This window comes from Python bivittatus, unplaced genomic scaffold, assembly GCF_059951505.1.
Source record: "Python bivittatus isolate LINGU-HERP-01145 unplaced genomic scaffold, Pbiv_v1 ctg000020_np1212, whole genome shotgun sequence".
Lineage (NCBI taxonomy): Eukaryota > Metazoa > Chordata > Lepidosauria > Squamata > Pythonidae > Python > Python bivittatus.
In genome coordinates, this window is record NW_028277030.1 from 130,924,643 (window position 1) to 130,936,691 (window position 12,049).

General features: G+C 38.5%; 1 protein-coding gene across 2 annotated transcripts in view; it reads left to right on the forward strand.

Annotated features, from left to right (window-relative positions):
* Positions 1 to 12,049, forward strand: part of REL (REL proto-oncogene, NF-kB subunit) — a 56,669-nt gene that overhangs the window by 21,023 nt on the left and 23,597 nt on the right. For both annotated transcript variants that reach the window (XM_088149662.1, XM_007423577.3), the window contains exon 4: positions 3,967 to 4,058. In XM_088149662.1, coding sequence (XP_088005788.1) covers positions 3,967 to 4,058 — 92 coding nt within the window. The remainder of the gene's footprint in view (positions 1 to 3,966; positions 4,059 to 12,049) is intronic.

The window sequence follows — 12,049 nt, forward strand, 5'->3', positions numbered from 1 at the left end:
TGTAACCTTTTCTCATGATTACAGGATTCAGAATTGCTCCTCCCCTTCTGCCAGAAAGACCAATTTCAACTATTTCTTGGTGTTTTTTTAAAAAATTAGGGATACCTGGTTGTAAATGAATAGCTACACTCTTTGTTGGAAACTTAGAGGAAAACATACTTCCCTCTGTGGGAATACGTATATACAATACCATACCCCTCTAGACCAGTGTTTCTCAACCTTGGCAACTTTAGGATGCTGGGGAATTCTGGGAGTTGAAGTCCAGGCATCTTAAAGATGCCAAGGTTGAGAAACACTGCTCTAGACCTACTATGATAATTTTCCTTTTCCCACTTAAAATGAGGGGAGGTATCTAAAACCCAGAGCTGCAATCCTGTGCATGCTTATTTCAGAATAGATTTTTCACCAAACTCTGTGGGGCTTTCTCCTAAGCAAATATGCACACAATACAGATCTTAGGGATTGAAGAACTTTACATTGTAGTCCTGTACATTTTTATTAAGAACCAAGCTCCATTTTGCTCACTGCACTCTTAGACAATGGAGTATTGAACTCTGTCTCAATCAGCCAAGTACCTGGCTTTGGGCTAACTTTACAGCTCACCCCTGTGAGTGTGAACTCGGTAATGTCCCTGAAATTTACTCCCAGACAGATATGCATAATATTGTAGCCTCTTTCTCTTTCATCAGATGAATCATCTAACTGAAGAACAATTTTAATATATAAATGTGTACGGTCTGCAATTGAAGAGTAGCTTTTTAAGAAGCAATTCTGCAATGATACTAAAATAGAAAAAGGAAACATGAAAGATAGTAATGCCTCTGAATGAGTTAAGTCTTGTTTAGTAAAGTACTGACTGATTATATGCCATCAAGTCGGTGTCAACTGTTACCGACTGCATAGATTTTCTCCAGGAGGATCTATTCCCAATCTGTTCCTTCACGTCTTCCAACAGGGCACCCATTGCTGTTGTAATTGAGGCCATCCACATTACTGTTGCTTGCCCTCTTCCCCTCTTTCCTTCCATCTTTTCCTTCCATCTTCCATTATAGACTTTTTCAGAGAGCTACATCTTTGCTCTTTGTATCTTTGCTCATTATGTATCCCAAGTAGGATAATTTGAATTTGTGCCTCAAATAGAAATCTGGGTTGATTTGTTTGATGATCCATTTGTTTGTTTTCTTGATACTTGGTAAAGTATATATTATTCTATTTTGTGGTGCTTGAAAACATTATTTTCAGATTCTGACAATATGTTAGTATTTAATATTTAATTGATCAGTTAATTAATCAAATACATGTGCTAATTAAATACAGATTTCTTTAAACACTTGACAGCTCTATTTTCAAACCAATATCCAGCTCTATTTAGATATACATTGATCTGCCTCAATATATTTCCCCCTAAGGATCTCAAAAATCATTTTTTTCAGTATGAAATTGTATATGAACATAGTCTCACATTCATTGCTTAGAGGAGCAAGAAAACTACAGTGGTACCTCTACTTACGAACTTAATCCGTTCCATGACTCTGATCGCAAGTCAAGTTGGTCGCAAGTCGAAGTAAATTTTCCCATAAGGTTCAATGTAATTACCGTTAATCCATTTCGGCGTCTGCCGGCCACGCGTCAGGGGCGGAAAAACGGCCGCTGACCATGTGTCAGGGGCGGAAAAATGGCCGCGGACCACATGGAACGGGCGGAAAATGGCCGCGGACCACATGGAACAGGCAGAAAATGGCCGCGGACCACGTGGAACAGGCGGAAAAATGGCAGCGAACCACGTGGAACGGGCGGAAAATGGCCGCGGATCCGGTTCATAAGTCGAGGCGAGTTCGTAAGTAGAGGTAAATTTTTGGGGCCGGAGCTGGTCGTATCTCGAAAAATTCATAAGTAGGGGCATTCCTAAGTAGAGGTACCACTGTATATGCCACATCAAGAGTTAAACTAGGGTTGGGAATCATTAGTTGTTCAGCACCACAGATTTCTTGAAAGAGGTGAGGTGGGTGAGGGCTTTAGCCAATCAGCTTCTCTCTCTTTTGTTACACAATGAAGTATCTGTTGATAAGGAGCTTGGACAGCAGGGGCAACACCCTGTGTTCATGAATCGCAGGAAGAACTCTGGAAGTTTCCCCAAGTAAGAGGTAGAGGTTCTGCTGCAAGGTGAAATCCTTGCCCCCCCCAAAATTGCAAACGTCTGGCAGAAGTTAATCCAGATAGTACAAATTTTGGTCATCTTTAGGGCAGGAATGGGCAGAACGTAGACTGTAGTCTCTTCTCTGTAAATTACTTGTCAGTTTATGGCAGGCCTCTAGTACAACCTTGCTAGCTGTAGACCAACTCCTGTAATTCCCAGTCCCTGGACGATGTTGTCCTAGAATTACAGGAATTGAAGTCTGATGCCCATGGAAGATATCAGGTTAGTGAAGCAATTTGCTGGTTGCTAGATTCATGTGAAGAATACATGATTATGTACACTTTAATTCTGCAAGACGCTTTTTAAATATTTATGCAAAATTTACATCCTCAGAATCAAATAATGCTTTTACTAATAAGAGACAATGACTATGAATTTTTATTCTTGCTTAGTTGGTGAATTACAAAGATTTCAGTTTGAAAAAAAAATGATGAGAACAATGAAGCCACTCATCCATGGTGTAAGAGTTTAGTTATTTAAAATATGCACCTGCTACCTTTTAGGATAAAGCCCTCCCAAGGTGGTTTACAGAAAATAGTGTCATATATCATACAAATAGTATCTTTCCAATACATAATATTTTTAGATCAAGATTGGCTTTTTTTAGGACTGAATTGCTTTAGGAGTAAACTAGGGTGTTGCTGGGGTATCTTCCATTCATGTGGGTATACATGTACGGACATGCCATGGATGTAGCATATTTATGCATTTTGCTCTTATTTATGTGGAAAATAATGAGTTCAGTAACCGCTCAAATGTAAACAGTTACAGCTTAATTTTTAGCTTAAGCATAGAGGCAAGCATGCATGCCTCGGAAGACAGAAAGAAAAAAAATCTTAGTTGAACAGTGTATCCCCTAGCATAAGAATTTGAATGTTATTTCTAGCAATTCCTAGTACAAATGGAGCTTAGGGAATGTAGCATTTGCCCAATAACAAGTGGGTGCAGTGGAAATGACAGGGAAGGGGCTACTGTATTCAGAAAAGTCAACATCATAGTATTAGGATAAAATGCTTGTATAAATTAGCTTTCAATGAAACGGAAGAGATGTGTGGGTGAAGCAGATCATTTTACAGAAGGAAACTAATCTTTAGAGGGTTAAATTTATCCAAAAACAGATACATTCATTCATTCATTCATTCATTCATTCATTCATTCATTCTGCATGTTTTTTGCACAAGAGCCAATTTGCTGTAGTGGTTAAGGTGCTGACTTAGAAAGCAGGAGACTCTGAGTTCTAGGTCTCTCTTAGGCATGAAAGCCAGCTGGGCAGGAATATTAGGTGAGGTGAGATAAAATAATAATATGATTTTCTGGATTTTTTTTCTCATTTTGTCTCTCACAGTTGAGGTATACCTATGATGAAAATTACAGGCCTCTCTCATCTTTTTAAGTGGGAGAACTTGCACAATTAGTGGCTGACTAAATACTTTTTTGCCCACTGTAGCTGGATCTTTAATATAATTCAGTATAGCTCTTGTTCTGGCTGCTTCTATTCTTGTCCTTAATTGCTTATTTAAAAAGGAAAATTAAGCATGCTCTTTCCTTTTGGCATTTAAATGTTTGAAAGTGAATAATACAGGCAATTTACTATGATGACATCTATCTTAGTCTTATGATGGATCTCACCAAATCTTCTGGATGCAGAGTATTTGTCAGAATTAAAATTCCACAGTGATTCATTTTGCTACCAGTATGGTAGAGTCCCTATAGTTGAATCATTATTGTATTTGTTTTAAGTATCTAACTCTCAACTGTATTTGCTATAGTTTTCAGAACCTGGGCATTCAGTGTGTGAAAAAGAGAGAACTCAAGGAATCCATCATCTCACGAATTGCTAAGAAGATCAATCCATTCAATGGTAAATAACACTGATCATTAATTGCTGTAAAGACTGTTGAGATTCCCTAATGATTTACTTTTCAAACATTTTTGAAATATTGATTCCCTTAACATGTATCAAACATGTTAAACAGCAAAATGGAACAGCTACCTGGCAGTGGATATACATGTGAATTAGCATAACTGACTGTCGCATCATGTTACTGGAGACTTACCTTTAACAGTTCTTGTGTTTTTTCTTGTGTCTATGAATTCTAAATTTATCCAAAGAGTAGCATGGGAATAAAGGAAGGAAAATCTGAATTGTGAGGAGTGCAGAAGCTTTACCCAGTAAAGTCTTTAAGTGTATATCTAAAAACCCTAACCCTAACCCTAACCCTAACCCTTAACTCAAGCAGTGAACCAGGGGAACAGACCTTAATTTTCCCTGTGTGCTATACTAATAAGCCTTTATGACCATTCAACTCACTATCTGAGAATATAAATCTTTGCAGCAAGTCACAGTGGATCATAGAAAAATGCTTTATGGCAAGTCATTTTCTAAGAATCTAGTAATATATAAGTAGTCCTCGCTTAACATCCATTTGTTCAGCGACTGTTCAAAGTTACAACAGTGCTGAGAAAAATGGACTTGTGGTCAGTCCTTGAACTTACAACCACCGCAGTGCCCCCGCGGTCACGTGATAAAAATTCAAGCCTGCCTACATTTATGATCGCCTCCCCCTGCTGCCCCCCCAGCTGACCTTTGTCATCTTTGCCTGCCTCCCCTCCGCTGGGCTTACCATCCCAGTCACACGCGGGGAAGCATTGCAGCTCTGGGGCTTCCTGCACCCTCATGCACCCTCCCCCACCCGGCAGCAGCCAAACCCGCTGCACCTCACCAGCCACTCGCACAGCCTCCCCCAGCCCCGCTGCATTTGTGCTGCAACTCACCGGCCACCCACACACCCTCACACACCAAAATCAAGGACCAAAAGAGAAATGTACAGTATGTGTGTGGATCCATGTGTATGTTTTAAAGGTCAAACTTTAAGAATACAGTACTTTAGTATCTGATTGGTTCTATCTTTATGTAGCCAGATTAGAAAGCCATTGAATAACTTCAGTCCAAGTTCATGTGAAAATGATACCTCTGCACACACTGTAATCCTCCCACAGTTCAGTTGTTCCACTGAAACTGATACGTCATGGGGAGGCTGTGGTCATGAGAAAGAAGCGCTGTCTTCTGTGGACTTAGGCATTGTTTCACATCACTGGCAAAGGGATGTAGCTTTTGAGGGCAGAGGTAATTCAGCAGTACATGTGTTAATACCACAAAGCTTTTTAAAGAAAGTTGCATATAAGCTCAGTATGATTTGTGGGCACAAACTGAATGCCAATTTAGGCTCTGGCTAAATAGCAAATAAAATGACACTGAGATGCAAGCACAGACTAGCTCACCATATCCATATTGTGATCTTGGTCTAGAGCTGGGTGATTTCATCCGGTACTGTTCATAGTTTTATGAGATCTTTCTTAGCTGATGTCTTATCAGATCATTTATTTCTGGAAACTAGAAAATCTGATTCTTCAAGCAAAACCTACAGACATAAGAGAAACAACAAACCGAATTTAATTGAAAAGTTGCATAGACTCTCTCTATAAGCAAACAGGGATGCAGTTTAATAGATTAGCTCAGAATATCAGAACATTGAACAGCTATAGCTAAGAAAGATTAACACAGATCTACTTGGGATTTCGGTCAGTAAGAATTACAGCATCAGATTAGATGAGATAGAGCTTAATTTATTTCAAGAATTCTGATGAATCTTTTTCTTCAAGGAACAGCATATAGATTATTAAAATGAATATGACAGTTTCCTCTTATAGCCCATGCACTAGTAAAACCTAAAACTAGCCAGTTACATCTTTAATCTTGATTCCATACAATGTCAAAGAAAGAAAAAATGCTGAAGAGTTTTTATAGTTAGTTTTATAAGCTTTACTAGGCAACAAAATGAGAAGAAAAGGGGATGGTAAAGACCAGCAACAAGTTGGAAGAGAAACTGAGAGAAAGGGCTATCAGAATGTGGGAGAATAAGCCATACTAGAGCTCCTATATATACAAGTCATCATGTTGGAGGCATTTTTCTGTACTTTACTCTTCAGACACTATCACACCACCACAAAAACAGATCCACAAAAACAATTGGAAGTGTGCCCCTGTTCTTGCTAGAGCTGACCTCAAAGAGAACTCTGCAGTTCCACCTTGAGCTGAGCAGTTATGGAAGGCAGAAAATAGTGTTAAATATGTTGCTATCCTTACTGTTGGTAGTTTGGGAGTCACAGGGTGGGGGACAGAGAAGGCTGTCACAAGATGCTTAAGGGAGGCTAAAATACTGCAAGTTTTAAGCACATTTTGCCTAACAGCCTTCAGACATTGTAATCCCTTTAAAAAAAATTAAAAAGCAGACAAAGGAAATACGGAAGGGAAATCACGCCAGACCAACATTGGAGGAATGTGTCATGAATCAAAAATGAAATAGATGCCACAGTGCAGGAATAAAACACTTATGTAAATACTCCCCAAGTAGCACAGAAAGAGAAGAACAATAAAAAGAGCAGAAACAAATTTAAAGTGTAGGAAAGGAGTGATAGTTAAAAGCATCCTAAGATAAATCAGCAGAATTCTGAACAAAGCAAGCAATTTTAAGAATTTCTTAAAGTAATAGCACAATCTTAAAGAATTAAGAGACCTGAAAAAAATAGGTAGAATGTTTTAGAGAAGTTGAAAAATAATGCAAAGCACCCAGATTTGGGAAAACATCCTGAGATATCAAAAAGATATCAAAGTTATCAAAAAGAGATATCCTGAGATATCAAAAAGAGAACACAGAAAACAAACCAAGTCCTCCATCCAAATAACAATATCCAAGGTAAAAAGAATTGCAGAACAGGAGAAGAAGGACAAGTCCTCTTTCTTCTGTCATTTTTCTAGCCAGGCAGAGTCTGTCAGTCCGAACAAAGGGAGATCTGTCAAGCTAAACATCTCTAAGCAACTTTAGTCATTTTTCTACATTTTACTATTGAGCAACTGTGGGAAGGCATGTAGTCCAGAGCAAAACCTATAATAGGATGACACACCCTTATTTACATATTGAAACCATTGCAAGAAAAACAAAGTAACGAAGGAAAAAAAGCAATAGCAAAGGAGATGGCTGTCCCCCTCAGAAGTGCTGCAGAAGTACAAGGCAATCTAGGACAGAAAGAAAGGGAGGCAAGAAAAATACATTGAAATAACCCAAGACACACTCCAGGATACTAGCAACCCCTGGAAAACAGGCAGCAGATATCAGAGGCATTCCCAAAAGTCTATGCTGGACATGCAGACAGTGCTCCCAAATAATCCTATTTGAAGCATTATTCTAGGTTTATTTTTGGGAGCATATGGGAAAGTGTATGAATGCTTTCAAAGTTTTGGTGGGAGAAGCTGCTGTTTTCCTCATTTGGAGTTATTATTGATTGTGTATGCTGGGAGATCATGGCTTGGTTGGCATCTGCAGGCCATCAGTACTAGTTAGTCATGTGTAGTGTCTGCTAAGATTCTGACAGTGAGTTCTATTATGGCTTTTACAACTGTTGGAGAGCCTCAACTCTTTTGCTTGGAGGACTGAGTAGTCAGAGTAGGATAATTATCCCACTTTTGTGGAAGATATGATGTTCATATGACATGGAAGTTTAATTCAGAAAAAAATGCAGGGCTGTTATTAAAACTGACACTTCCTAACTGCATAGCTGTTCTTATGATACGCTAGAACCCCATAGTGTTCTCATTATACACTAAATCTGGTGTGATCGGTATTGTGTGGAAATAGCCTCTGAATTATTTACTGTATTCTTTGATTAAAGATGACAAACTTTGAGAAAGTATGCAGCTATTTTATGAAGCTGGCTTGACCTGTGTAGGTTGCAACATGATTTCTAATCTATACTTTTTTATAAATAAATGTGAGGACAGCAGGACAGCAAAGATGTAGGAGTCTGGGTCCAAATGAGAAGGACTTTAAGGGTAGGTGACTGTTTACTTTGTGAGTCACAGCGTGGTGAAGTGTGTACTAGATGAGGAAATGTGATTGGTGTTTTGGGAGACAGTTAAAAGGGTGATACAGAAAATGTTTAATGGGTAGATTGGGGCTCGTATTTCTGACCATGTGTGAACATGGAGTGAATCTAAAGTAGGTGGTGTTCCTCAGTGTGGTCATGGAGATGAGAAAGGTGGGATCATGAGATGTAGCACTTAGTCACTTTTCAAGTCTGACATTACCACAAAGATCATGAACTTTCTTATTTTTTATTACGATTTTAATAATATTAGTATTTTATTTTTTTATATTTTAGTCATAATATCTCATTCACATTCTCTAATATTTTAGAAATGGCTTTTCCAATTTAAAATATTATGTAATGCAATAGAACTAACCTACACAAAGGGTAAATTCAATGTTTGGCTGAAGATGATGTGAATAGTGATTCAATATTTCTGGAGGGAATCGGCTTGAACAAAGATGATATTGATATTTAAACTGGGTTTTCAGTTTCTTTTAAAATTGTGTTTTTAATCTCTCTGCATCCTAGAAGTGTAATAGAATAACAACTGAAACCAATCCATCAGTCCTGTTCAGCTGACCACAGATGTAGCTTCCTAGGCTGTTGCTGCAACATGAGGGACATCTATGGCTTCAATTCAGTGCATTACCAAGATGCTGCCTTTCTATTAACTTCAGATAGATTTTTAAGAAGCCAGATGAGTTGTGATTTTTATCATCTACTATATGTAAAATATGGCAGGAATAAAGAAGAAGGCATAAATGATAGATGACAGAGTTAAATCACCGAATTTCAGTCCCTAGGCATTCCTTTTCTTCTAAAGAATATTTTGGTGGCTTTGTAGAGGTTGGGAATGGAGTCTACTGAAATTCTGGAATGATAACAGGACTGACACACATAAACTGTCTGAATTACAGCACACATTGGAAAGCGAACAGTAGGAGGTGGACAATCAGCCTTGCCTGTTGTTATTTTGGCAAATTATTGAATGCACAGAAGGCCTGCCTCTGTTATTTTGTCTCCAGTGCAGCACCTTAATATAAGTCTCCTCTAGCCCTGTAGTCTGCTATTTCTGCACTGTTTGCCTACCTCTGCCCCAAGTTGGCTTTAGATCAGCTTTCAACCTGGCTGGGAATCCTCCAATTACACCTGGAAGGTGTCTGGCTGGGGAAGGCTGTGTTAGAGAGTGGTGAGTTCAGTTCCATGGTTAGGCATGAACCCCAAGGGGGTAAGCAAGGTCATTGTTGTGACCTAAACGCCTCTGTAACCCCACAACTGGCTCTTCTGTCACTTATCCTCTTGTATGCTCTATGCAGCTGCTCTAAGTTATCTTTTCTAACTGCTAGTACCCAGGCAAACCCACTTAGCTTAGAAATAACAGTTAAACTGAACATTGTAAGTATAGAGTTTTGCATATATTTAATACAAAAATATTCTAAATTCCTCTAAGAAGTCACTCAGAGGTGTCATGCAAATGTGTATAGTATGCAGTTGGAGCGATAAATCTGAGAAATCTTTGGAAAATCACTCATTTTCCAATTTTCAGATTCTTAATTAGGGTTTCAAAAATTTACAGAGAGAAAACAAACACAGCTCATTATGTTTATTACCTATAAAAGCCTTTGAACTGCAGAAATTAGTAGATAAAGCTATTTACAACATAGAGATCAGTGTGATTAGTTGTTGGTTCAGCTACTTTTAAAAATACAGGTGCTAGAAAAATCATTTTAAAATTCTCTTGAATCTCTTGACTTATTCCTTGGGCTTGCCCAAATTGTACAATTGTCTTCCACTTTGAGAAACAGTCTGAGCTGTGAGAGGGTAGAAGTCTTAGCCACAGCAAACACAAGTTTTTCTAAAGTAGTCAGAATGATAGGAAATTTGTGGCCTAGTATTATAACATAATTGTGGTTGACTTTTTTGCTTCTGAAGTGGGTGTGGCCATTTACAAACACTGAGTAATGCAAGAAGCGGAAGTTCTTCTGCAGGCAATATGCTGTGTGTAAATACTACTCTCCTGCAGAAAGTATCCTGCCTGATGAGAATGCTGTGGCTTATTGAAAATAACAACATGGATCTTGACCAGGCTAGTAGCACCACAGAGTAATTTCTCTTTTACTGTAAGCTACAAGTGGATTTCAACTGACTTTTTCCACTTTGGAAATACCATGTATTCGGACTATGCAGTGATCTGGATTTGAAAGGAAGAAACAGACTTGGAAGATGCATAAGTGTTCATTCTGCATCTCTCAGTGGGCCCTTAAAGAAGATGGGCCTTTTCTTTAATTTGCATAGCTGCTGCACATTCTCAGGAAACCACACGTTTGATTTAAGGAGGTGTCAAAAGGTACATCATGCATACCTCTGAATCACCATTTCCCCTTCCAGTCTGGAACACTGCACAGCCCAGTTAGTATCTCTGACATGTCTGATATAGACAAGAACATTTAAAACTCTGCACACATCCACAGTTCCTTTGATACTGTAGCCTTTTTACCACTACACCTAGGGACTTTTGAAAGCACTTCTGTTGTTTGAGAATAAACAGGAGAGCCACAGTTATATGGCTAACCCATAAACAATGATCCAGCGTAGAATGGTAATTCTATTGTAAATGCCTAGTATGGAACAACTTCAGATTTTTGCAGAAACCAGTGATTAATATGCATCAAATAGTTGGGATTCTCTTGTAATACAATGCAAATGCCAAATATTCTTAACACTCTTCTTGTGGAACATTATTTCTGTTATTCAGACTTAGGGACAATAGCCTACTCCTCAGTTATTTTGCAGCTGGAATATTGAGGGCACTTTAGGCTGATTTGCCTTTGAGACTTAGAAATGTACATATCAGAATACTGATGTTATGTGGAAGATCTCCATTTATGGTATTTCTTGCATAGTTTAACCAAATGTGGATGGATTATTAAAATACACAGGGCCATATTTCCAAGTTGCTGCTCAATCGCCAAGTAGCGAAGCAAATAAACTTACTGAAAAATGCAGTGTAACTGCTACTCCCGCTATATGTTTCTCTGGTGCATTATTCTACTCCCCTTCACCCCACGTTTTCCCTTTTGGGAGTTTTGAAGGTCTATTTTCACATACTTAGAAGAAGCTCCTGATCTTATTTTCCACAGTCATTCTGAATAATGAGACTGGCAGTCAGAGAGTGAAGTTCTCAGAAGATCGATCTGAATGTGAAGAAAGAAGGGGAGGATGGAGATACCCACAACCAATCAGTTTTCTCACCAATACCTTGTGTTTTCTCTTTAACTGTCAGAGCAACAGCTGCATTGCATAGAAACATTGACTTTTGGGTGTGAATGTGTGAACCAGTTGTACGCGAGGAGGACTGTAGGGGTTAAGCCAAGACCAGATGTTGATAGAAGCAAGGTCATGAACAGTTTTGCCGCTAACAACACTTTGTCTTTCTGTGTAATGAGCTTAGAGTTGCTCAGTTACTGGTTCAGAAAAAAAAATGAATTTAGTTTTAATTTATGGACTACCCCCCACTGAAGAATATGCTACTTCAGTCTATGTTTTTACTCAGAAAAAGGTGGATCTGTGTCCTGCCTAAGGCTGAAAGTCTCTGTTGGAGTTTGTTATCAAGAAGGAAAATTAAATATGGTAAATAGGAGCCAAAGTCAGAAAATTTTTACAGAGGAAGTGAAATCAGAAACTTAAGATTTAAATAGAAGAGCCATCGAAAATTCCAATGGCTGAAGAGACCAAAATAACAGGAACAAGATTTCTGGCTTGTTGGTTTTCATAAGAACTTCATTTTGACAAAGGAATGGTCCTTTTCTGGTTCCATCTGACTCTAGATTATTTATTTATTAATTAGATTTACATCCTAGCTTTCATTCAGGAGCTCAAGGCAGTATACATATCAGTACTTCCCCCTATTCCTCACAACAGCCC